The sequence below is a fragment of the Haliaeetus leucocephalus genome, unplaced genomic scaffold (assembly GCF_000737465.1).
Source record: "Haliaeetus leucocephalus isolate CR32 unplaced genomic scaffold, Haliaeetus_leucocephalus-4.0 Scaffold148, whole genome shotgun sequence".
NCBI lineage: Eukaryota > Metazoa > Chordata > Aves > Accipitriformes > Accipitridae > Haliaeetus > Haliaeetus leucocephalus.
The window spans coordinates 1,523,549-1,550,940 of record NW_010972584.1 but is presented as its reverse complement, the minus strand read 5'-3'; the positions used below and the strand labels follow the sequence as shown (position 1 = coordinate 1,550,940).

The window sequence follows — 27,392 nt, the reverse complement described above, 5'->3', positions numbered from 1 at the left end:
AAACACAAAACCCCCCCCCCCCCCCCCCAGAAGAGAGTTCCAGGACTTGGTGATTTTCTGCCTTTCCCAGACTCAATGGTACTGAAACAAAGCTGCTTCAATGGCACAGGCTTCCCACAGCCTCATTTTGCCCACTGTAACGTCGCAGAGAAAGGAGCCAAGGCATGGCACCCCATCTCTAACAAGCTGCAGTCTTCTCCAGCCTGTGAAAGGTTTTGCTGTAATTCAGTTCAGGATGCATACCCTGCTGGTTTGAGATCCTGCACCTACTGGAGTCACAACCCAGATACAAAATCATCAGGCTAACTCTGCTTCCACATTCTGAAACGGTCAACACTGCTTATTGTACCCTAGATAAAATCTGGGTACAAAACATACAGAGCAGAGCTGTTAACGCTTGTTGATCACCCATGTCTGTACACGAAGCAGGAAAAAAGGAAATTTAAAATTACTTCTGCCGGCAGGCAAACCCTAAAGCCTAGTTAATGCAGAACAGATGTTAGGAAAAGTCGTATATTAAAAACATTTATACGCATTCCTGTACCTTGAATAATTGTTCTGGAACTAAGTGAAAACTCGCTACCCTCTTCAAACAGCACATCATTAATTAGCACATCTAGAGCACTAGCGCTATGGATCAGCAGGATTAAGGTTTTACAGTAACTATGGATTGTTATTTTATGCTACATAGCAGTCCAATCACTCCCAAGGGCACTGAAATAGGTAATACTGGTGCCTAAAAAACAAACTTCAACTTTTTCTTATCTCACACAGGATGTTGTGTTTCATGGCTCTCATAAACATACTGCAACTAATGCTAAATGATCGCTGGCTGTTACAATGAAACTTAATGCTGCACGATCTTTAAATTATATCAATTTACAAGAACAGCATTCCAGTGACAGCCAATCAATGCTTGATAACTTATCCACAATAGATTAACCAGTGCAATATTTTTATTGTGATTTGATAATTTTTTCAAATCATGCGCTGTACAAACATTTGGCTTGGGTTTTGATTTGTTGGGTTTGGGTGGGGCTTTTTTATTTCAAAGTGATTGGAATGATTATTTTTTTCAATTTATTTTGAAGTAGTAGGATGAAAACAGCACCCCAAGTTCGATAGTTGATCAGCACACAGGATTCACTGATGAGCAGGGACTGTTACAAGAGCTTCCTCGGGAGGTCTGGAAATGTCTACATTCTGTATAATAATAAAAATACAGAGGAGAATATTTACCATGCAGCAGTAAGAGCAACAAAAAAACCCAATCAGATTCCTTCACAAGTACACAGTGGCACTTATTTAAAAGCAGAGACTCTTTTTAACCCCACCCCCACCCCGAGAATGCAGCAGACTGACAGCTGGTTGGTGTCCCAGAACTAGACAGCAGGAAAACATATTTACAGTAATCACTGATCCCATGCTGATAGTACGACCAAAAGCTCAAGTCATCCATGTTTAGGAGGAAGTCTTTTCCAGGCCCAAGCAGGAATCCACTTAAACATGTGCTTCAGCACATGCACGTCTATCCATTAAGCAACTTACAGTGCTTTGCTGAGCTATGCCAGAAACTTCTTTCCCAAGGGAAGACTTTAACATTTGTTTGTGTTATAGGCAATGTACTACCCCTGACAAAACAGAAAGGTATCTTCCCAGACACCTTAACCATTCAAGACTGATCACACCAACTAGATCTCACCTCATTTTGCAGAGGCTGTAGAAAAAAAATGACATTCAGTGCAGCAAATTATTCAAAACCAAAAAAAAACCAAAACACCAGCACGGCCAAACACTCGCACTAAGCAGCACAGCTTTGAGTGCAGCTGTGCTGAACGAGGCTCAGGAATCACGCCTGCCACGGTACCACCTCATACAAGTCCTAAAGACTGTGCAATTAGTATTCTCCCTTCCACCAGGAAAGCAGGCTGCAATAAATTGTTCTGAAGTTCCTTACAAGATCTTGATCTAAGATTTGGCCCATTTTAGGCCAAATCATTGCCAATTATTCAAACTTCGTGTTGACGGGCTTCATGAGTCTTACTTGTTTCACACTGTGGTAAGCAAACTCACCTTTCACTAACATCTCCCTCTCCCCTTCCCCCCACAAAATCAAAAAGGAGATCTGGGTTTCTTGCAAGGAGCGATCTCCATATCTGTCATTCACTAAGACAGAGGCGCAAAGTAGACATTTTACCCCAGTGCTTGTTTTCTGCCCAAAGAGGGGACCCAAGCAACAGCTAAAGTAATTCCCCATAATTATTTTCAGTAAAAAAAGACTATAGACTCCTTTATTTGAAAAGGTCAGGAACTTAAGCTACTACAACACTGACAAACACAAGGCTTCAATCCACTTCAGACAAATCATCATCATACAATGAAGTTTACACATACTATAAACAACTACTCTAGTGCTTTGCCTGCATTTCTGAAATGTGAAAATAGATGCTTTCAGCTGAAGCCCAAAAGGAGTGCACTGTTCTGAAACACAGACTACAAATTACTTGTGGGGGCACAGAACAGCACACTGGGCAATTCCTAATCAAATAGTTTCATTGTTTAACAATGTTGTTATCTGTGACACTGTATTTAATTAAATGCTTTGACTTCAATAGACTATTTGAACACTTAATTTTACAGAAGTAATTAACATTTTCATAGGTGATGTGAATGAAAGCTTTTGAAATTTTCATAGTCCTCCGAGCAGCATTTAAATGCAGACAGGATCAACTCAGTCCTTCATTCAGCCCGACTAAATGAACAGCGTATCATCACCCGTACTTCATCGGTCTGGGTTTCTTTGGGGGTAGAGGGAGAAAAGTGAGGTTTTTTTTAATAAAAATACCTCCGCTCCCTTTTTTTCTTTTTAAAAATTCATTAACTCTATTTCTCTTCAAATTAAACAGCTTTGTGCCTTTGTGTCCACTGCAATGCAACTATCTGCATGATCGTCTACAGGCACCTGAAACGCAGCCACGTCAGTACAGCCACATCCCTTGCTAGACAAGTTAGGAGTCACTTGGTGATTCAGGCAGAGCTCCCCCCCTCAAAATAAACACCTTCAGTTATAGAAGTGGTATTTCCAATGGCAATTCCCAAGACACTTTAGCAAGCTCTAATTTCAGCACCAATATTTTATCAGCCAAACTGAAGATGTTCAATTGATCTACATTATTTAACATGGTAACCACGCTTCTCCAACACCTTTTAGGCAGTGTGAAAACAGAATGGATTTCCTAAACCTAACAAACCAAACTAAGATACTAAAGTGGTAAAGCAGAATGACAGAGGAGAAAGGGCAAAAAAGAGGAAACATGCAATATGACTATCTAATAGAAAACGTCTTAGCTATCAACAGCCAAAAGTCAGTATTTTCAGAACTCAGAATACCCAAGTCATTAAAACAAAACTTCTTTGCAGACCCCTCCAGCATGAATTCTGCACAACTGCCACAAATGTGTACCCTCATATAAGTACGGCATTTTGTATCGCATGCCTTGTTGAACACATACACATGAATTCACCACAAACCATTGTTCTAAAATCACCACAAACAGCCCTTTTTTCTCATGTTATCAAACTGACTTTTATTTCACCAGTAGGCACGGCTCATAACCTCAGCAAGGAATCAGTGCCATACCTAGTAGCATTAGCATGAGGATCTGCAAGGCAACCAGAAATTTTTAATCATGACACGTTTTACATAACTTTCACAATGCAGCAATAGAAGAGCTTTGCGCGAGCAGTGGAATCAACCTACGCTCATGTCAACACTTAGGAGCACACAGAACCATGTGCCTGACACAGGAAGAGTACAAAGCTGCCGTGGTCTGACATCTTATGTCCACTTACATTTTACAAACACACCCAATTTCCTTTTCCTCAGTTGTTCTGCTGTATCCTGAGATCTAGTCTTCCTCTCTAGCTTTGGCTTAAAACAAGAGGTGGCATCATCAATTCCTCTTTTTCATACAGCAACGATTGCTGTGATGAAAAAGCTGATGAATTCATTATTTACTCTCTCCAAAATAAGTGTGGCATTCATAACAACATACTTTTTGACTACGCCCTACTTCTGCTGAATGACAAAGGCTGGAAGAACTTTATACACTTTTTAGATTGATATTGTATCTTCAAATTCTTATTCATTTTTAGAAGATAAACTACTCCAGCTAGAGCTCATACGTAGGATAAATTTGCTCAATAAAAAGGATGTTTTTCCCCCGCAACAGCAAACCAGTAGTAAAGCTTGATATTATTAAATAAAAAAATTAAATATGCTCAGCTGAGTTCTCAAATCATTTCTAACCACAAGGACAATGGAAATCACCTCAGATAGCACATTATGTCAAGTTCTCTGATTTCAAAAATATTCTTACCTCGGGTTTATCTCTGTGTGTGTTTACAGCTTCAACATTCAGAAATATAGATTCTACTTTACATCCTGTTGACAGAAAACACATTTTTAGAATTGGTCTGCTTTAAAAATGAAGCTATAGTAAAGAAACAATCTAATTTTGAGTTGGTGAAGGTTAATCACTTCCCCCTTCTGATTTATACTAGAATTTCCCAAATTCTGAATAGCTAAAGCATTGAAATGAACATCTTCCACCAGGATTAACATTTTTCTCAATCTGATAATCCATCTCGTATTCTCACCTTAGCTTTATCATTATTTTATTTGAAACAAATTCTCATTTTTTAAACATACATGAACAACAACATTCAGTCAGAAAGTTCTTATTTGTAACTTTTTTGGTTTTTAAACATCCTAGAATTCTTTTAATTTCATTGTAATACAGAAGATAAATGCTGCTCTCATTTTTTATAACATGAAAATGATTACAAGGAGATACACTGTGTGTTGTTAGCAACCCCCATTTCTCTACATGTGCAGAACAGTTTTAACCCCCAGCTAAATGGAACTTTAAAGTTGACTTCTAAAAACGAACTTCTCCTTTTCACCCAGAAATGGAAAACTCCAGAGAGGCAAGAAAAATTAAACAGTCAGAAGAGACAACTATTAATCAGTTAGTATAAGCTGGCCCACTTAGACAATTGTAATTACTCAATACACTGTGGCCACACCATTTTAAGCAACATCTTACTGCCAAACACTGTCTTATCTCACATGGACGTGACTTTTATAAGCTACCACTACCCTAACACAACACTAATAGTCAAATTCCCCTGACATACCACAGTCGCAAACAGGTTTTCACATTACTCTGCTCACTTATTTCCTAAAGTCGTAACACACTCCATAGAATTACTACATGACAGAAAAAGGTAATTTTAGCCTTTTCTTAGAAAGCCACTGCACTTTAAAAAAAAAAAAAAAAATAGCAAAGGCAAATATTTGCCTTAGGAAAGCCTCTTCTGAGAAACCCCATTTGTCATGGACACTGTGAGCAAATACTGAAGGAGAGCCAGCACTCAGAGAAACAGTCAACCAGAAAACAGATTTTATGGGGGAAAAACGCACAACTCCCACTGGAAGAGTAGCCTAGTCATCCTGTTCACAGATCCATTGCGACCCCTGAGACCAAGAAAAAACAAGTTCTGATCCCTGATGCTGGCCATTACTAAGGACTGGTTACAGAGCAGACACACTTCCACAGAGACCTCTCAGTCCTTACTGCCAGCTGAGTTTAAGACCTGAAAAAAGTATCACATGGAAAGCTTCAAATATAAACCAAAGGGACAGGAGTTGCTCCACAGTAATTACAATGTGCATACTCCCAGCGCATTTTTAATTACCAACGTGCAAGTTCATACCTACAGCAAGGCGCAGCTTCTCTTTCCTGTGTGCTCCCACACAGACCACCGCTATACTGGATTGTTGGGTAAAAAGCTAATTTATCCTAATCCAACTGCCAGGCCGTAACAGATGTTCCCCTACTAAAGATCAGACGTTTAGGGTGGGAATGATGCTAGCTTCAAATGCCAGGAAGAGCAAACCCCTAAGGGAGGTGTTACCCCAGAACAGGATTAGCTGGAAGGTATTAAACACACCATGTTGGATCCTGCATCCTGCCTCACTAGAGCCAAGTGACACATCAACTTCAAATAATGCTATAGATTATTACTGTATAAACAGTTTACACAGCCCTTGTATTTTCAGATGGTTAAATTCCAAGTAGGTCTACTGAAATGTGCTAATCAGACTAAGTATCAAACACTTTAAAAAAAGAACAATTACATTTCTTTCACAGAAGTCAAACAGACAAGGACAGTATTTCATACCACTTCTTTTGCTTCCTCATTTAGTGCGTGAGTAAACACTGCAAACATCCAAGCCCTCTTAAAATTTACAAAGTCACCCAACTTCCCATTAAAAAAAAAAAAACAAACCAAACAACCAAACCCCCAAAAAACAAAACCCAAAACAACCCCAAAACAACAAATTCTCTGTGTAAACAGGCCAAGACTAGCAACTCAAGAGAATCCAGTTTCCAAACAAAACAAAACAAAAATTTTTTAACTGTTCTAAATCTGTATTTTCAAAACTCCAGCCTGTCATGCAAGACTAGGAACACCAGATGTCACCAAAGCATAGACAGTTATTACTTACTGTAAAACCACACTGCAATTAAATGACAAAAATCTCTTCAGACAGATTTCCCAGTGTAACAGCTAGTTACTTTGTCTCAACTTTATTTGAAATGTACCAGAAAAGGAACTACAGGTCTAGACTACTAATTTTCAAAGCTGATAATCAAAGACGGCTTTGCACTTCCAATTAATAACTCAACCAGCATTTTTTGGCAATCCATTTCCTGGTAAGCTGTGCAGATAGTTCTCTTTGTCTATAAATAATCTTCTGAAGTGTGGTGAGATATCAGAAGATATAATTAAGCCATCACTTAAAGAAAATTAACAGCAGCCACATGTTAAGCTGAGGGTGAAACACACACAAAACTTAATTAGCAACCAGCCTAAAACCCAAGTAGTACATGTTGCAACCCATACCCCACCACACTCTACAAACCAGCGCCGTATCTTCGTTCAAGCCCCTGAGCTAAGCACTGATAATAGCTGCTGGCAAGCAAATGCCAACAACAACAAACAAGGTAAATTCATGTGGTAGTGTGACGGTCCACGAAAAAATACTTCAGGAAAAGAGAACGAAGTTATTTAAGAGTAAGGGGAACGCCCTTTGTAAGATGGTAAGCCTACATAAATGTAAATTTGGCTGTCTTCTAAAAACCAATACTCTCAAAATACATCAATAAAAACTGAGATCTTAGTGTACCAGACGTGTAAATGGCATGGGTTTGCCAGAAGAATTAGTGAAATAGCTTATGAACTGAGTACAAAAGAAAACTGTCCACTAGCAGTTACAGCCACTGGTAGTTTCAGGACTTCACTAATACATATGTATTTTCTGGCATAATGCAAAGCAAATGTAAACCAAAGGATTCATTGATTCTAACAAAGCTGTACAGGCATACATGCAATGTCAAACCTAACTGTTCAATTCTATTTTAAAGCAAAATAAATTAAAAATGTGTTTTAATTTAAATGCTTCACAAACTTTACTGATGACACAGACAGTGCAGTTAGATTTACATATGATACATACTTAATACTACTTACCATAAGCCACCGGTGTTAGCTTTAAGACAGTATGCAGTGGGCACTTCAGGTAAGGCAGTTGTTCTGAGACATTGAACAACAAATTACATATGAAATACAGATTACAAGAACACTAACTTTTCTATTATGTTACAGGTCAACAACCTAAATTTCTTTTTACCTGACAGTGTACCTGTTTTCTCCCCTAGCATGCAACAGAGACACTATTCAAACAGAGCAAAACACAAACATTACAGTATTTCAGGTGATGAGCAGCTCAATAAAAATCAACTACCAAGTTTCACATGTGGGTCAAATACAAAAAAAATCACACTTGCATACTTGCCTAGCACAACTACCTCGTGATGATAAGGAAATTGTTGGAATTTACTGTTTGGAACCTCAATCAGTAAATTTTCAAAAACCAGACCATTTGAGATGTATCAAGGAAGACTTACCTGCAGGCTTGTCAAGAAAATATGCAAGCAAACAGCGCATGACAGCTTGGTGACATATGACAAGCACATTTTCCTGCCTTTCAAGTTCCATAATTACTGGCTCCAGTCTCTGAACAAGATCTTCATAGGACTGGGCAGGGAAGAGAAATACACAGCACATTAAAAAGGGAAAACTCTTTTAACAGTGTATGTATATACAGTGGATTTTGCTTTCATATCAGGCATATTCTTAAATGTTATATTAGTGCACAGACAAATATTGTAGTAATAATTTTCCTTAAATTAAGAACACAGTCCGGGTCCTTCCAGACTATCAAAGAGCATACATATAACAAAATAAATCTCCCTCAAGCAAAAGCTTTATTAAATTAGTGACTATGATCAAGAATTTCTGCAAAATCCCTAGAATTTCATTCACAGCATTTGCAAGTGTACAGGTTAAGTCTTGCACATTATTTTCTGTACCTCATCTTCAAAAGCATCTCTCTTCCAAGCAAAAATTTGGGAAGCCCAGCCTACAGTCAGCATACAAAGAGTTCACAAGGTGCAGGCTGCCCTTTGAAAATGAACTATGGGCTTGATGAACTGGCCTGGCGATGGCAGCCGCTATCCCATCAAAAGTCACAAAGCAAGGAGGCTGGATTTCTCTTGCAACCCATCCCGCACAGCATGCACACAGTGAATCTGCTGCTGCAGGTAAACAGCAGGATTTCCACACGTGCGTAAGTTAATTTTCACATGCACAGCAAAGACAATACTTCCAAAACGTGTCACGCATCTCACATGCGGAGAACACAGCACATCACCCAGAAGGGCAGGCAGTGACCACAGCAGAAAGCCTTCGCCCTGGTCCCAGGGCAGGCATGGCGGCTGCCCGGTTGGAAAGTGGCACTGCTGATTCAGACCTTGGCAAGAGAAACGCAGTGGTCTCCAGCGAGGCTGTCCAAACCCCTGGGACTGTAACCGGTGACAGAAACTGCCTTTGACAAATGACTGAGATCAACTCATCACCGCAAGGCAATGAGAGAGTTTGAAACCTTGCCACCATCCTAGAAGATGGCATCAGTTTGAAAAACAAACACTCCTCGGTCAAATGGATTAGGAGAACTTTACAGCTTGTGACTGCCTCATTAGTAAGACAGGGGTCACACCTGCAAGAACACTGCTCTTATCACAAGCTGCTCTTAGCACAGTGATTACTCTTGACCGCTGAGGAAAGACGACCACAACACTCCGCTTCCTCATGACACAAACAGCTGAGCAGCTGGTCCAATTACTCCTCCATCCTGCTGCCCTGAATCCTAAGCCTTTAGCACCCACAGACAGGCCGTGTGACCATCTGGTAATTGCTGCACTGTAATGGGTTTGCTTTAGAAAAGCTGTCAGCAAGTTATTTTCCCAGAGACAAGGAGTTTATTAAAGTGAAAGACCAATGTGGCTACAGATTTCCCTAGCACTTCAGCCAGAACTGCATGCAAAACAGCCATTATCTACAGCAAGGATGAATAGAAAAAGGCAATCTTGGCAGTATGTTTGCATATGCAACAGTTTGAAGCCTTGCAATCATTCTTCCTGGTTTATCACTGCAGGACCAGCATAGAAACGATGCCCACAAGATCACAGCTCTCAGCTGTTTTTCTAAATCTACTGTTTTATTTTTCAAGCCCTGAATCAAATTAAATGGTCTGGGCTCAATCCTTGCAAGCTCCTATGTGCTTTCCCCTGGAGAAAGGAAAAACTTTTTATTCATTTAATTTTTTTTTTCCTTCCTAAAGCCCGCATGCATGTATTCAAGAAGACAAGGAAGCCCGTCACCTTAAGAGAGAAAAAATAGCCCACCTCTCCTTTAGGGTATCTGTATCTGTATTTGTCTTGGTCTCTCAGTGCAAATTCAAGCGGGTAATTTTCCTGTATTTCCTCATATGTCATTTCTTCACACACTCCCTATAGGTAATAAAAATAATTAAAAAGCAAGTATTTCCAGCAGTGCAAAAAACAGATTATCATTCTTAAATAAAACCATATATAAATAACAAATAACCTTTTAACAATTGTATTTCATTACTCTGATACTTAAAGACAAAATTGTCATGCATGATGAACAGGACACTCAGCTGGACTCAGATGTGGCTAGAAGGAATCGCTAAATCCCTGTATAAGTGAAGTAACATGCGGGCAAGCAAGATCACTGAGCAAGGTCGCATTTTATCTATTGCACCTGCTTATGTATCTTACAGTTGCAGCTGGAAAGCAGCAACTAGCAACCCCCACCTACCAAAAATTTCTTTCCAACCCCCAGCTACCAAAAATTTCATAGCATCGTGGTTTCTACAGGGGAATGTTTTACTGGGAAAGACAAACCAAGACTAAATTAATTATGGCAAAATTTAATAAAACATTTAGCCTTGTTAACAGGAATTAATCACTCTTTTCCAGTCCCTAGAACCAGCTTAAATGACTTTCTATCCCATAAAAAGCATACCATTACAAAATTAAGTACTTCCTTCGTCCCTAGCAAAGCAACTTATTAGACATTAGAAAAGAACTTACTGCATCTATCTCATTCAAAACCTTCCACTGCTCATAAGGCACTCCCAAGGCTTCAGCAGTCTGAATTGTCCTTTTCATCTGGCTCGTCCAAACTTTCAGATCTTTGATATTTTGCTCATTAATAAATTGTGCCAAGCTTTTGGCAAACTGAAACAAAAACCATGAGACACTGGGTGAGGGCTTGGAGCCAACACACTGTGTTCAGTTTGGAACATGCAGGCTCTAGCCTCCGTAAACTCATTATAACTTTTCCAAAAGGGACTGTCAAAGTTTTTGCTAAGAAATATAACACATTCCATTAAGCCAAGAGGGACAGGAGAGGTAAGGAAAGGAGTATAAGGAAGATACAAGTTGTCTGCAGTTCCTATCTTTACCTCCTGGAATTTTCCTTCCAGCTTCAACTTGTGAACCTTCCCAATTATCCAACAAGTCAGGATTTTACAAGAATACAGTTAAAAAATAAAGCCCTTGACAACTGCTTTGTGCTGCAGGATAAAAATGAATTTCAACTAACAGAATGACAGACAGATAAAAGAGCACATACCGAATCACAATACACAAAGTGTGTCCATCCAGTTTCCACTACCCACATAAGCAACTAAAAAAATCCTTCTTAAACATGTTAAGAGGAAAAGGGTGTAGAGAAAGAAAGCTCTAATTACACAGCACAAACTGCACACATGCATAGATACACACAAAACCCAGCCACACTTGTTCAGGAGGTACATACTTCTTTCCCCCTGACAGACAGTCCAGGATCTCCTCCTATTCTCCCTTTGAGATTGAGTTCACTTTCTCCATGTCGACAGAGGTAGATTGACCGAGGAGTCACATGGATATTCATGAGGTAGTAGACAATCCGGCTCTGAATGTGATCCATTACTCTGTTCACAAGGTAACTCCTTCCAACATCCATAATTTTAATATAAGAAAGATCCCTTTGACAAGAAGACAAAAAAATATGTAAGATTTCACATAGTTTCTATTAGCATGTACCACAATCTTCCCACGCTCTCTCTCATTATAAAACAAAGGGGCAACACACCAAATTCAATTACTCATGGAATATGCATTAGTCCTAAGAAACAATGCAATACTCCAAAGGTACAGGCTGAACTCTATTCCTTTCACATGTAAGCTGTTCACATCACTTCCTTTGCTGTTCCCTTTACTTGCACTTTGTCCCTCAAATCTAGATCCTACTCTTGCAAAAATACAGCCCTCCCACTGAAAGGAAAATTCAGTGGAGTCATTCAACTGTGGTAGCTTCAATAAGATATTTTACGATACTAGTTATTTTTCTGCAGGTTACAAACACTCCCCCCACAGCAAGTATTGTCTGATTGCACCCAGGGGCCAAAATGGTCACTATTTACCCATCTCAGTTAACCCTTCCAGAAAAACTACAGCATCAGAAGGACCAGTGACTAGCCTGAAGCAAGACTTTTCTCAACACCTCTATCAACAACTATTTATTAACAGTACTTAATCTACCCCACCACTACCTTTTCTCAGCATCAGGCAGGTTATAATTTCAATTTTCAATGCTTATCCTTTCTCGTCTGAGCTATAATTTCAGAGTAGCATCTAGTTTAAAGGAGGAAAAAAGTCTGATAAGCTGAAAATAACCACTGTTGGTTTCTAGTGATGCTTTCGAGACATCACACCACAATAAAACAAGAAAACTTACAATAAAACTAAATGGAGGTGATGAGAAGCAAGCAGCATCACCTCATCTCTGATAGCATTCTTTGGAGTTAATCATTGCTATTTCACGCAGGCACAACCATTATGGTCCATCACAGAAATTACATGCATGAACTGATCTGACTGAACCAGCTTCACTCTGCTTACACTCAATTACATTAAAATGCAGCTCAGCCTTCTCTATAGCACTGGTCCTGAAACAAACCAGGAGCATCTGGTACGCGTGCAGCTCAAAATCCCACACTGAAATCCTGGACTGTAGCAAGAGAAACAGTGCTCCTCCTCACATGGTTCACCCCTACCTTACTTTCAAGTGTCGAAAGTGAATGAAAAAAACAGATGAGTGCTTTGGCATGAGGGCAAATAATCTAGCTAAGAAAGTTTCTCACAGTCCTGCATCTGCAGGATAATTTGCAAGCACAAATAAATAAATTTAGAAGTCACATTTTTAAGACTGACATGTTCAAAATTCATCTTAGTCATGTCAACAAATGAAGTTATGCTTACAAATCACTGGGGTCTCCTCTAGATACTAAAAAAAAAAAAAAAAAAGAACCAACCACTACAGCAAGTCTGGAATAATTTCTAAATGCTGGTTCTATCCCAGAAGAATCATACTATTCTCCAAGAGGGAAAATCAAAAAGAATACTGTGCCAGAGTAGAGTCATTAGCCAATTTTCCTCAAGCAAGCAAGCAGAGTCAACTCTCTCTAATCTACCAAAGGAATGAGAGCTCAAGCCATTAGAAAAACAAGACTAGAAAGCCCTAATCCCCGATACAGGATGCTCCATCCCCTAAGGAAACATCTTAAAATAACCCAGTTGTGATCACAGTATTATTTCATCACTTACTTGTCAAGAGTTTCATCTAATGTCTCATACGAGTTCTTGTAACACTCTATTCTTTTCATGAAGTCTTCTGTTGCTTCATCATTACTACAATCAACATAGTCAGGACTACCCAGCTTCACTTGCTGTTTAAAATAAAACCAGGAGAGTAGTACATAAGTTTCTTTCCCTTTTTAATGCAAGTTTAAAGGAATAGGAAGGGGGAGAACACCACAAAAACTTATTTTCTGGAAGTTAATTAGAATACATGTAAAGCAAAAAGAGCTATTCTTTATAGAATTAGACTTCTTAGTATACACCTGGACAGGAAAATAAATGAAAAGTGTTCCATTAATGGGAGCTAATGTTTTTTTGCTATTGGAAGTTCTTATAATAGTTATAAAAATATTGAGCTACTTTAAACCTCTTGACTTAAAGCGGTTAAAGCAAACTTTCCTATACTCACCACAATGTTTGCAGCAATGACCTCTGGATCTACACATACTGACTCAACAAAAAAAGTCTTCAGTCCAAATAGGAAATCACGTCCACAGAAGGAAGGAAGAAGAAAGATGCATTAGAATGCCTCTGGAGACTAACACACATGAGCAGCAAGTTGCCCGCTTCCACGGTAACCCTTTTTAACAGAGCCATGCGTTAAACTTCCCTCCGTTTACTCTGAAGATTTCTCCAGACCCTCTCATCAGAAATTGTTGGCTTTCAATTCCTAGAAGCATCATGCTCTATACTCCTTTCCCCAACAATGCTTGTAAGTGGAAAAATTTTGCAGTGAGAAAAATTTAGGATGGGAGGAAGAAATAAATGCAGAGGATGCAAGTTCAGCCACACAAACAGTAGCTAATGCTTCTGAAATAATAATTTAGAACCCTTTCAATCAATGGAGCAGTCTCACTTTAAAAGAGGTTTGTGTTTTGCTATCTCAAAGGTTTATGGAGATGCAAGTTCAGAGGAAATGAAAGATTACTGGAGAACAGCTAAATGCAAAACAATCCTGGACAGAAGGCATAAAACCACAGAATGTTTTTGGTTTGTACAGAACTAACACAGAATTCCCTACGTGTTTCCGCACCAAAAACCTGAACTGCACTAAGAACCATATTTTAAACAGTTCTTGCTGAGAGTACACTCAGAACTACAGGTCCAGGGTGACAGAATTGAAGCCATAGCATAAAAGATATTAGCTACAAACAGTACAAACACTAAAGATGAGAAAAATGAGGACTGGGTGACTTTTAATCACAAACAATGCTTAAGCACACAAAATGCACTGTTGACTAAACAGCTAGGAAGGATGGGGCTTATGCTAGTGCACCTTTTAACTCAGAGTAGCAGATAAGAGCAAAACTATCATTAGTTCAGAACTCCTTTGCTTTTGACTCACCTTATATCCATTTTCTTCACCAAATTTGTAAATAGTTTCTCTACGTTCCCGAGTTGTGTTTGTAGCATCAAAGACCTAGGAATAATTACAGGGAACAGAGAGAGAGGAATTAAAAACAGCATCATAGCCTATGAAAAGCACTGCATTAGTAACAACAAAAATAAGGGTTCAAAGTCCCTCAATGTGAAGGAAAGCAATGAAAACACTTCCCTTTCCCTCTACCCCACTACCTCAACATGCTCAACAGGAAAACAAAAGACATTTCTACTTTACAAACATGATTTTCGAAATACTAGAAAAAGAGTAATATTTTGAAAGCACTACTAGCAGAACACTGTATTTGGAAGAAGCAACCAGAATTTAAGCCTAACACATAATACAGGACAGAATCTTCCTCCTGGACCATATCAGCATTAAATATTAAAGCATAGGGGGTTTTTGTGAACTTACACCACACAAAAAAAGATGCTGCAATCAACACGCTATTAAAAATGCAAGTGTAAAACTTCTAAAGGGCAGAAGATCTGCAAGACTTGTAAATCCTGCCCATGAATTACAAGATATATGCAGCCATTTCTCTAAGAACTTACTTTTAGCTCTGAACACACCAGTATTTTACCAAAGTATGAAGTTTGCCAAAGTGTAAAGTTTACCTCATGTCCCCAGCAGAACTTACAATTATAGTTAATGGTTTTCCCCGATTAGTTAATGAAAACAACAGAGAATCATGTCTGTAGTCTTAAGAAAAACAGTGTTATGCAAATTAATGTGAATACTCAATGTCAATAATTGAACAGCTGATGTTTTGCATCCCGTTATTAAATACTCAGATATGCAGCAATTTGAGTTTCTCCTGCTTTCTTCAGAGATTTCTCACGTCAGTAACACAACTGCCAAGCAATACCCAGGATGCTTTTTGTTCAGTAAGTCTTTACCTTTCACTTGAAACACTAGACTATCAAATAGAAGCACAAGTGTGACCAAAACAACAGATGTATTTAATGGTACATTATATAACGTGGAGAGAAGGGGGACATTTTTCTCACTGTTACTCTCTCCTCAGTTAATCCCTCAAATCGCAAAGGTGGTTGCTCAATATGGCATCATCACCCTGAACTTAAGTGCTCCTTTCACGGCAGCAACAAGGCAGATCTAACATACAAATCCCAAAGAAAAAAAATCTGATATACTGAAGAGATAGTGGAATTACTCGGGCTATATATTATCCAGCAGACACACACTATTTTGTAGGGAAGCATCTCAAGAATGTGTCTTCAACAAGAAACTTACAGCCACGTGCCCATTTTCTTCACTGAGGTACTGTCGGACGTCATTCAGCGCTGCTAAGGCACACTGTCTTAAAAATGAAAAGAGAGTAAAACTCAAATGCTAGTTGAAAGTCGCTTTAATAGTGCACTTGTGCGTTTTGATCAAAGTGCCCTGCAAATGTTAGATAATATCTCTCAAAAACATGTATTTTTTAATCACACCACCCACCCCCACCTCCCCCCCAAACATGGGAAAACCCAACAGAGGTCAACCAAGCTATACTAAGGAAATGTGGTCATGGCTATCTGCCTAAAAAAAACACCAGTCCAGTGCTCCTCTGTGCAAATGATACAACTATACATCACCACAGAATACCCATCAACTTCACTGACCAGGATAAACTTTCACTGATCTAAAGTAACATCACTGAATCATCCCTGCAACTGTATTCTTTTCCCAATTACCTATTCATAGATATTTGCTTCTTAATTTGATTCTCAAAGAGGAAAAAATAAATCAACTTAAGGCTTTTATCTTGAGGCCCTAAATTAAAGAGGATAGACAACTATTTTTCAGTAATCTACTTCTCTTTTGAACTATTGTATGAAATTGCTTATGTCAAAAAAATATCTGTTAAAACAGAGAGTAAAACAATGTTAGCACCAAGCATTAGGGACAGAGGTGAAAATAACATCCCACTGTAGTCACCAACGCAACGTAATTAGTACTGGAGACAGTTGAGGACACGACACCAAAAAAACCCACCCCCACATACTTTACGCTTGTGTTAAATCTGGACAAGAATAAATTAATTTGCAACTTTCCTATTTCCCCAGTATTAGTATTATCTTCCAAGTCCATTATGATTTTTAACACATAAATAATACTGGAGGGCAACATCAACATTGTACACAATTTACTCATTAGTAGAACACGGCCCCATTTATTTCCAGTAATACAGTCTTTTTGCAGTACCAACATAAAACCCTGTCCATTTCAACAGCCTTTCTATGAATTACTACTCTATTTTGACTTCCAGACTGAAACATGTAACTCTTCTCTTACATTTACCATATTCTGGTGCAGAGCTTTATCTTAAAAGAAAAAAGAAGGCATTTCAATCCTGACAGTATTTCCACATTAGCATTGTTTATAGATGTCAGGAACCGAGATTCATCAGCCAAGTCTTCACTAAATAAATATAAACCCTCTTTACGCATTGCTAACTAGGCAGATTAGCTCACACAGCCCATTTCATATTATATTCCCCACCATTTAGTCTAATAGGTGACACAGAGGCATGTTAAAAGGTTTGGCTCTACCTCTAAGCAAACGGTAGGGGCTTGCAAGGCTAATGCACCTCATATCTACTCTTTGGAACCAAAGGATTAGGAGGTTCTTATGCAGGTTGTTCTCCTTTGACATTAGCAATACTCATCTGCTGCTGAAGGGGAAAGGGAAGAGAGAGAGGACAGAGGGACAGCTGCAAAAGGAAGTCCAGACAGGAGGAAAGTCCAGACATTGTTGATGCTTGAGCTGAAGCAATTAAGAACAAAATACTCTAAGTAGCCTAAGCAAATCACATTTCCATTCTGCTAAAATTTCTGTTCCTTCTCATTTCCTACTGCACACTCTTAAATGTTTTCCTGAACATACTAAAAAAGACAATGAATGGTGAAGAAAATCAAAAGACCTTCCCATTTTATCTTCTGTAAGAAAGAGGCAGCTCCCTCTTGCTCTGACCTTCTCTTCATCTACCCTTTCTTCTCAAGGTCTTTCCTCTACATTAAAGCACAGCCTCTTTCAAGGCAAGAGGGGAGTCTCAAGTGCTTCATCTAGGCACAGATGTTCACACTGGTGGTTATATTGCTTTGCATACCATTAGCAAAACATGGCAGTTTTCGAGGCAGTGCACTGACTGACTGCATGAAGCACCTACATGGTGGCCAAATAGACAATTTCAGGGAGAGAATAATAGTGTTTCATTCCTGCTCATTTGAACAGATAAGAACAAACATGTTCAAAGTACTCCAGGTGAAAAATTCCAGTATGTAGACCAAAAAGAAAAGCAGTTATGTGGGGTTTTTTTCTCCTTTACGATCCACACAAAAGCTCTAGAATGGCATTTTAGGAATTAGAAAGCAGTAAGAGTTACATCTATTAGCTGATACCTTACAAAAAGGTAAGAAAAATAGTAACTATTCGTTAAAACTGCTTTGATTTGAGTGAAAATAACCTGGAATATCTGCAGGAGTAGCAGCAGTCACAGCCTAGTGAAAGGTGAAAAGGAATCAAGTATTTACCTTCTCTGCATTTTTGATCCTGGAGATGAAGCAATTAAGAAAAAAATACCCCAAATTTTAAGCAGCCTAAACAAATCACTTTTCCACCTTTTCTAGAATTTCTTTTCATTGTCATTTCATACTACAGTCTCTTAAGCGTCTTCTTGAGCATACAAAAATGCAACTTAAAGTAGTCTCTAAGCAAATTACACAGGGTACCATTTTAATACAATTAGCATCAGGTAGCCAAACACATTCAAAACTTACTTCCTGATTTTCAAGCCTTCTTCATTGTCAGGCAGGAAGAATTCAAAAGATTTATACTTTTTCACCAAATCTCGACGATACTGACCAACATTAAATTCTGCCAAGAAGAAACCAGTATTAGTGGGAACTAATGATATTCACGTAAAAAGGACAAAAGTTATGACAGCTTTGAAACCAAACTACCTGCGAGGATAAAACAATTTAGCATGTACGAAGTCAGCATATCATACTTGTTGTGTTTTGAGGGATTTGTTTGTTTTTAAATAAAAAGACAACAAATCATGGAAATGGCAAAAGAACATTTGGGCTGTAGGTAGCTTCAATGGAGTCACGGGGCCATATTGCCATGCCTCTGCCTGCCAGTTTGCCTGAACAACAAAAAGAAACTCTTTTCCTCCTTTACAGCGGTGGTTGGAAATCTGTTTCAGTAGTCTACAAAGGACTACTAATAATCTAGCTTTTTCTTCCGTGTATGTGTGCAGTGAAACAGTATTCTGACAGCACCTCCCAAAACTTTCAGCTCTTATTTAAGCAAGGAAGAGTTCTAAATAGAACTAACCGATCTTGCTTTTGATAAGCAAAACTTGAATTTTAAGTTGTGGAAACATTTCTTCCATAATTCTGCTCAAATATTTCTATTCCTTAAGGATCAGTACATACTATTTCACAACCCCTGTTCCATTTATTTAAAAAAAAAATGCTTAAGTTGTTAAAAAAAAAACCACACCATTAAAAAAAAACACCATTTAAAAAAATCAGCATAAGTACTGAACATAATCTTACTGTGATCTCTTAACAGTGTCCTTATCTGGGCAAAGGTCCATAAGGTCTATGGCTACACACCTGTCACAACATCAGATATGGGATTAGGGCAAGGCAGTTCTGTTCTACCACACAGCAGACAATGACACTGTACCCTAGTTAACTTCATTCAACAGTTCTGAAAGTAGGTCTCTGAAGTGCAATTAATGTTTAACTTGTTTCTGACCTATAGGTTTTCTCTGCTGAACTGCAAAGCATTTTTTTTTTTTAACATTAGAACAAACTGAAGTATTCTGTCTGAGAAGCTGCCGAGATAGAAATACTTGCCAGACTTCATTTCTGGAAAGAGGAAAAGAAGTAACAGACATAATTGCTGAGTTGTAATTAAGAAAAAAAAGATATAGGATAAAAGAGCTCAACCATCAGCTGCTGTATATAGAATGCTGTTGGGACTGGGGGCAGAGGATAAAGAAATAAATATTGTTTATCCCCCCAAAAGTCAAGTCTTGTTTGAATTCAACAATGTTGATGTAATTTTTCTGTGGTCAACTGTATGACACAGATTATAGTACAATCCAGGTTATTCTGTGACAGGTTTAATGAGCACTGGCTGTACTGGCTACATGGAAAGGTGGTTCCTTGTAAGAAAAACAGAAGATGTAAGAAGTTCAGATGGCCAGTGTTGTCAGGCAATAGCCCTTTAAAAATAAAAAATAATTCATTTCTTAAGAAAGAATAGTTACTGCAAGAGGGTCATGCACAGCAAAGGAAAAAGTGCTGTCTAGTGGGACAATCATTAGCCTTCATTATTAGCATCCACCCCTGTGGAAAAGTTTCACAACGCTAACTGGTATCACAACTACCACACAGCCAGAACTATTCAAATAAACTTCCCAAAGTTTAGCATCTAAAAACCACATTGCAACACAATTCTATTCAAGCATCTAATTGACCTCGTTTCCTTCAAAAAGCCCAGACAAAAGTCCTTTGTATTTTTAACCATTTCACATTCTAAATGACAGAGGATTTTGGAAAGAATAAAAGAAAACACAGAACTGATGGCTGAAATGATTCAACTAACATCAACCCTGGGCTATTTACCTCCACCTTCTTTTCTTGAACTCTCCAGCTTGCTTAATGTATGTTACATGAAAACATGGCATTTATCTTTTCTCTGGTTTAATAATTTTAACCATCTGTTTTGGAGAATAAGCACACAATATATTTAAGCACACACTAATTTTAAGGCATTAAGAGCCAAAGGGTAACAGATGTTAGGGCTACTTGATACTTATCACATATCAATTCAGTCCCAATCAACTGGAAGCATTAGGTAACATGTCATCCATTCCCTCAATGAGTATTTTAAATTTATTTCAGCTTCAGTAAAGTTGCACCACTGATGACACCAACAACAGAAAGGGTCCGTGGTTTTCCAAGAAAATCCCAAGTCACCCTTTCTAACAAAAACAAACCATAACCAGCAACCTAGGATGGAAGCTCATATGGTAACTTTATGTTGTACATTTTTGTGAAATTAGGCAGCAATGCTCTATTTTTTATTAAGCACAAGTGCATATATTTTCTGACATGCTGCTCACAGTTGCCCATGGAACTTTTCCTATAACTGAGGCAGACCATCCCTATCTATCTTACTGTATTTGGGATATATTCAACCAAGCATGAGCCAGATGTGGACAGTACCTTGTTTGTCGTCCAATACCATGTTTCTGCTTTTCAGAGTTCACATGGTAAAATGCTGAAAATGATGACATATATATGTACCTACAGAAATGTATGTTAGATGTGTATCTAACATACAAGCATAGTTATATCCCATTTTATCAGCTTGGATATAAGCTAACCTATTTAGACTGTTACTCTGTTTCAGCCCAACGGATAAAACCGAAGTTTCTAAATATCTGATACTGCTCATCAGAAGGGTTTTACTGCGTGAAAACAGTCAAAACTCAAGTTATAATTTAAATCCTATAACCTCTCATACTCAATATAACGTATCCTCCATAACATCTCATCTAAATAAGGCATATCAGACAAGTTTCTAAGAGCTTAAGAAAACACCAACTCAAAAAGCTATCCCTCAGAATGAAAAGGCAGTTTAAATTTAGGCTGGAACTCCTCATTTTGACTTCTTAGAGCTACTAGGAAATACATCTCTGAATATCCAGCCAAAAGTCTACACTTTAGTATGATCTAATATGTTTAATGTTATTTAAATTATTAACTAGTCATAACTATAAAGCTACTATTACTGCGCCAGACAGAATCACAAAACACTACCTTTTTTTTCTACAGAGATAGAGAAGGTGGCAGGGGAGATGGCTGCTCAGAACCTCAAATGGACTTAGGTCTTGTTTAATTGTCAATCTGGGCCCACAAGATACCACAGGAGCTTGGGAATGAGGTAGGACAGGCAGGTCCATGACATAGCAAACCCGAGCCATTGCTTCCCACACTAAACACACATATAAAGTCCTTAAGAGAATGATAGCAAGTGGCTGCTTCAGTTCCTTGGGCTCTTAATATTCAGACAAAGAGCTGTAACTCATTCCACAAATGCAGTTGAACAGTTACACAGAGAATTACACGTTGCACAAAGTTCACTGAGAAAAGAAGACGGAGAAGTCAGAACTTCCATAGAATTATAGCATGGTTTTGGTTGGAAGGGACCTTAAAGACCATCTAGTTCCAGTGCCCTGCCATGGGCAGGGACACTTTCCACTAGGCCACGTTGCTCAAAGCCCCATCCAACCTGGCCTCAAAGACTTCCAGGGATGGGGCATCCACAGCCTCTCTGGGCAAGCTGTTCCAGTGCCTTGCCACCCTCACAATAAAGGATTTTTTCCTAGTATCTAATCTAAATCCACCCCCTTTCAGTTTAAAACCACTACCCCTCGTCCTATCACTACATTCCCTGCTAAAGAGTCACTCCCCATCTTTCCTATACACCTCCTTTAGGTACTGGAAAGCTGCTATAAGGTGTCCCCGGAGCCTTCTCTTCTCCAGACTGAACGACCCCAGCTCTCTCAGCCTGTCCTTACAGGGGAGGTGCTCCAGCCCTCTGACCATCTTTGTGGCCCTCCTCTGGACCCGCTCAAGCAGGTCCATGTCTTTCTTATGTTGGGGGCCCCAGAGCTGAACGCGGTACTGCGTTCAGGGGGTCTCACGAGAGTGGAGGAGAGGGGGAGAATCACCTCCCTCGACCTGCTGGTCGCGCTTCTTTTGATGCAGCCCAGAAGTGCTGACTGCTGGTCTGCTTGTAAAGGAGATTCCCTTTCATCCACATAAAGAAAGGGGGGGCAGGGGGGAAAGGACAGCTGAAGAACCAAAGTGTTAAGGGACAAAGGCAAAAAGTTGATTTAGGCACCTGGCAGAACAAGGACGTAAATGAACAGTCACCAGAATTTGACTAATTAACATCTAAACGGAAGAGACAGCCTGTATATGCTATTGCTTAAAAATAAGTTAACTAAGCAGAAAGATTTTATGTAGTCAAACTTGGCAACAAAATTACTGGGAATTATGTTTATGGAACACCTAACATCTGCCCTGTCCTTCTGATGTAAACAAAAGCAAATCCATCACCTTTTGTAGGCACTCCAATCCAATTTAAATAGCGTGTCAGCTTCTTTGAGATGTAGGTTTTTCCTCTTGCTGGGAGACCCACCATGACAATCAGAGTAGGGCAATTGGTCATACATACTGAAACAGAAAAACAGAAAACTGGGATTTACCATTAACATTCCCACAAAGCAAAGGCTTATATTGCGACGGAAAATTACAATCTGTGTGCTCTCTGAGGAAGTGACCGTTCAAGCAGCTCATGCATTGTCTCTCACTATTTCAGTGGGTTTCTTCAGGTGTACTGGTGGACCTAACCAGGTTTCTTATGTTGTGCTGAATTTTGGAAGGGCCAGTGAGTGGTAGTGCAATGCTAGACACACGAGTTGTATACAGGCAGAAGACAAGAAACTTATGTATTTGCATACATGTTTTAAGACATACAAAAACAATACCAAAAAAGGATACTGACATCTTACACCCATATGTACCTCAGTTCAGCGCTTGCATTGAAAGGAAACAGCAAGGTGTACACAATTTTTAGATAATTTTTAAATCTTTAAAAGACCTCAACACTGCTCAACCTTTTCTTGGTTTTGAGCGAAACAAGCATGACAGATGCACCTTAATACATTATAGTATGGCATTTATTATTTCTTCTTTAAATATTAACACAGAAATCTCTCTTGAAACAGAGGTAATTTTGACTGTTCTTTGATGGTTACTAGGAATAAAGCACAAGTATTCTACGCAATCAAGTACAATAATCTAATATACAGATACATGTACAGAAATACTCTTAATCAAAGGCAGAGTGTTTAATAAAAAAACAAAACACTGTAGGAAGTTAAAGGAGTTATATGTATAAACTGAAAACCTTGAGGCATTTCCTTTCAAATGACAAGTTTTTGAACATTTTAATGGCACAAAACTATGAATACCTTGCATGAATCTATCACAGCTATAAGGAACTGCCTAAAAAGAAAGAAGATGTTAAAGTGGCGCAAAGATACCACCGACTCCCTCCATCCCCTATTTCAAAGGGAATTCCTCAGTGTCTTGATAGAGGAGTCAATTCACTCCAAAAGACTAAATCTCAGTGTTACACCGTAAGGCATAACTAAACCGTTGTACAAAGCACTGCGATTGCTCGAGATTCCCAAACCTTGGATTGACAAAGTCCCACGCCACAAAGTCACTTGCACAAATCTGGCACAGCTACTCTGCACAGTAAACCCATTGAAAAAGAACAAACAGATTAGCAAAGACAGATGCACTTTCTTAAAAAGCACATTGAAAAGAAAAAAAAAAACTAAACCCATTAAAAATACACCACTTTTCATGAAAGAGGAGGCAAAACCGTACCTGACCTCAAACCCACGAAAGAGTCTACTACTCCGTATAATTATAAGTTACATGGAACTGAATGCAAACTAAAACAGATCCATCCAAATATGTCCATGTCTCCAGAAGGACACTGATAAAAGCCCTCAGAGTAAGCTCCTCTGTACAGAAGCCTATAAACCATAAAGATAGTGTTTTCTTGTCCCTTTTCCTCTCTGTCCTAAGTTCAGGCCTGTGAAGTCCCTCTCCAAGAGGAGGAAGGCAGGCTCTGAGGAAACAAAGTCTATGAAGTGCAAAGAGTACAGTGCTTACTAAACTTAACAGGTTTGCCTCTAGCTTCCAGGACAGCAAAACAAAACAATGAGATGAGAGAAATCCCTGAGCCCCTAGAAACTTTACGAGAAGACATTGTTCTTCAAAGCCAGTTTGAAAGGTTCTTCACCTGATATATCTAGCTCAAGTTTTAAACAATTTTCCAGTGTAAGCAGTGAAATAAGAGTTGTAAAAGACAAACCAGGATCTGTACAGAAAGGCTCTATACACAGCCTCAGGTCTCCCTGCTCTGCAAGGAACTGTGCTAACTGGAACAGGCTTTTCTACCTATTCTGGACAGAATTTAGCAACTAACATTACATATCTAGATCACCTCTTTTTGGTTTGGTTTGGTTTTGGTTTGGGGGTTTTTTTGTCTTCTTCTGGGCTGAGCCATACAAATTTAGCCTTCTCACAGAACATTTGTCTTTTGGTAATGTAACAACAAACCTATACGGGAGCAAAACACCATTTTGCAAAACTAAGGGCTAGGAAGCTACCATGAAGAAACATGCAACACACTTAAATGGCTGCAGATTACACCGACAACAGCTCTCTAAGATAAGTCCTGCTGCCTACGTCGGCTTGTAACAGATCTTCTCACTGAGCAGCAAACTGGAACACCACAACTAAGACAACATGCAAAAGGCACATCTCCTCCCACTGCCAAGCAGTCAGTGTGCAAGCCTGGCATTGCTTGCATTTTTATGCAAATTTCCTCAAAGAAAGTACAAAAACTAGCAAAATTGCCTTTATTAGAGCCCTATGCGTACAGTTTAACATGCACGCCTAATCTGTTATTCCGATCTGTGCACCACTATTTAGTGTGCAACCATATAGCAGAAACCAAGGAAATTCTCTGCTGAACCCAATCAAACAAGTTGCAATCCTGCTCTGATTAGGTGCCAGGCTGACCAAGAGTGTTTTTCCTTTTTAAAGGCAGAAACCAGTGAAACAGATGCCCTGGACACCCAAAGGAGGAATAGCACTGATTTCAATGACCTTAAATACTCTGCTTTTACATAATGCCATAGCCCTGTAAACACTACACAGTATGGGATGCTACAGCATATACCACCCATTTAGTGCCTGTCTGCAACAAGAGGATGCTAGTCGCAACCTAAAACTCAGGGCACTAAAAAAATGTTTGGTGTTCTGGTTTAGAGCGGTGGCAGTCTAATACCATTTACACAAGCGGCACTTAGTGACAAACGCACTTATGCATTTGGAAGTAGAAGTCAAAGGCACGTTTGCTGGCCAAAACAGCAGATGTTAACAGCTAAATGACAGGACTACAAATAAAAGCACACAAAGCAACTACTTTATTTCTTCTGCACCTCAGTGTAGTGTTCTCAACAACACCCATAAGACTCAGCACAACAGACACAGGTTTTTGTCCTCTTCCTTATGATCCTGTGTAATTAACAAGGCTTAATTTTGCTCATTAGCTCAGTAAAAAAGTCAAGTCCAGAACAAAACACAAAGTTCTGAGGATGCATCAAATACTCCAAAGTTAAAAATAATTTAATTATCTTTCACTTCATCTGACTGAACCACAGCTTTCTCAGCAAAATGTTGCCAACACTCACTGCAAGTGGGGGGGAACACACATTCCAATGACAGTATTTAAAACATCAGTGTCTCAAGACTTAACGCCTTCCTTTGAAGAAAAGCAAGCAATTTTGCCATGAGGAAGTGGACTGATAAAAAACCCAAACAAACCACAAGTTACACATATCTAACTCCTGGAATGAAAAAGCCTCTTTAGTTTAATATTTACCCAACGTCACAATGCTCAAATCACCTTTTCACAGCACCTCAGCATCATTCACTTTATATGAAAAACAATCTGCAGCACAGAAATAGTTATATAGGTGCAAGTTGCAGAGCCAAGGCAGACTCCTAAGTGCAGCTTTCTCTCAATTCGTTATCACTGGATTGTCTGGTTTAGCTCCAGAAATCTCTCTACACAATCTACTCTCAAGAAAACAAAGTCATCTTTTAATACCGCTTCACGTATGTAACTCCTAAGAGTTTCTGACAGCCCCAACCTGCGGATGTGCTATCAACACTAATTTTGCTAGAGGAACATACGTGTTCAGAGCAGCAAAACAAAACTTACAGGGTTGTATGCCATCATTTGCTAAAGATGCTCTATGACTTTACTCATTTTTTTAATTTAAAATAGATGCTCATAATACATGCATGTAGGATTGCATGTTTATAAACAGCAGCATCAAAAAGAAATGTACATTGCATCCCCTCACTTAAAGGGGACATGCAAAAAGCATGCCCAAAATACCAATCAGTGGAGGAAAATGGCCAAGTGATGAAGTGCATTAAAATCAAGCATTGCAACTTAAGCAAAGTCATTATCCCAGTCAAAAATTTCTTACATACTACTGAACAACTCAGCAAGTTACAGCTCAGATTAAAATTATGACTGCCTACCCTTCCAAAGTTTAAGACTTAACAGTCAAGGAAAGAAGAAACTACATGCTCATTTCTTGCCTCTTAAACACTCTTGTGAAATAATGCAAGATGCAGAAGGTTGTGAAACCAAACTGGGACATTGAACAACCTAGATTAGCTGTGCAGCATTTCATCAGCCCTCAAAACTCACATGACCTTGTGAAATCAGAGACAAGAGTTGGTATTTTGCAAGTTCACTTACCTACTACCTAACATACTAGCAGCTGTCCCTGCCTTTCACCCAAAATGAGATTTTGTTTTTTCCTTATCTGTGTCAAATTTTTAAGTCAACTTTTAAGGTCAAATGCTTTTTGTATCGAGCTGCTGCAGTTAGCCATCAGAAGTTTATGAAGGATTCTTGCTGTTTCTATGGCCTTTGACTCAAGGCCTGTTCTCCGAAATCACCGTACTATTTACAGGGTCATACACAAACATCTTTAACTATAAACCAATACAACCACCCTTCCAAATAAGGTTAGCCCTACACGTTTCCCCCTATCACCTATCCCATTTAACTATTGCTAATCCATTGTTTCCTGTTGATCAACGATGACGATCGGTCACCCTTCTTCTCATCCC

The 27,392-nt window shown here is 39.0% G+C and overlaps 1 protein-coding gene across 2 annotated transcripts in view; it reads right to left on the bottom strand.

The window, feature by feature from the left end:
• The window catches only part of LOC104828116 (6-phosphofructo-2-kinase/fructose-2,6-bisphosphatase 4), a 27,386-nt gene extending 4,564 nt beyond the window's left edge, over nucleotides 1–22,822 (bottom strand). Inside the window, exons 1-13 of one of the 2 annotated variants that reach the window (XM_010561585.1) lie at nucleotides 22,710–22,822; nucleotides 18,342–18,438; nucleotides 15,814–15,880; nucleotides 14,524–14,598; nucleotides 13,588–13,644; nucleotides 13,146–13,267; nucleotides 11,317–11,524; nucleotides 10,587–10,733; nucleotides 9,876–9,980; nucleotides 8,037–8,166; nucleotides 7,600–7,662; nucleotides 4,380–4,444; nucleotides 979–1,203 (exon numbers count right to left, since the gene is read on the bottom strand). In XM_010561585.1, the coding sequence (XP_010559887.1) occupies nucleotides 1,144–1,203; nucleotides 4,380–4,444; nucleotides 7,600–7,662; nucleotides 8,037–8,166; nucleotides 9,876–9,980; nucleotides 10,587–10,733; nucleotides 11,317–11,524; nucleotides 13,146–13,267; nucleotides 13,588–13,644; nucleotides 14,524–14,598; nucleotides 15,814–15,880; nucleotides 18,342–18,438; nucleotides 22,710–22,821 (1,308 nt within the window). In that variant the 5' untranslated portion in view covers nucleotide 22,822 and the 3' untranslated portion in view covers nucleotides 979–1,143. Of the gene's footprint in view, nucleotides 1–978; nucleotides 1,204–4,379; nucleotides 4,445–7,599; nucleotides 7,663–8,036; nucleotides 8,167–9,875; nucleotides 9,981–10,586; nucleotides 10,734–11,316; nucleotides 11,525–13,145; nucleotides 13,268–13,587; nucleotides 13,645–14,523; nucleotides 14,599–15,813; nucleotides 15,881–18,341; nucleotides 18,439–22,709 lie in introns of those variants that run through there. The other variant, XM_010561587.1, reaches the window with a different exon arrangement.
• Nucleotides 22,823–27,392: the final 4,570 nt, after the last annotated feature.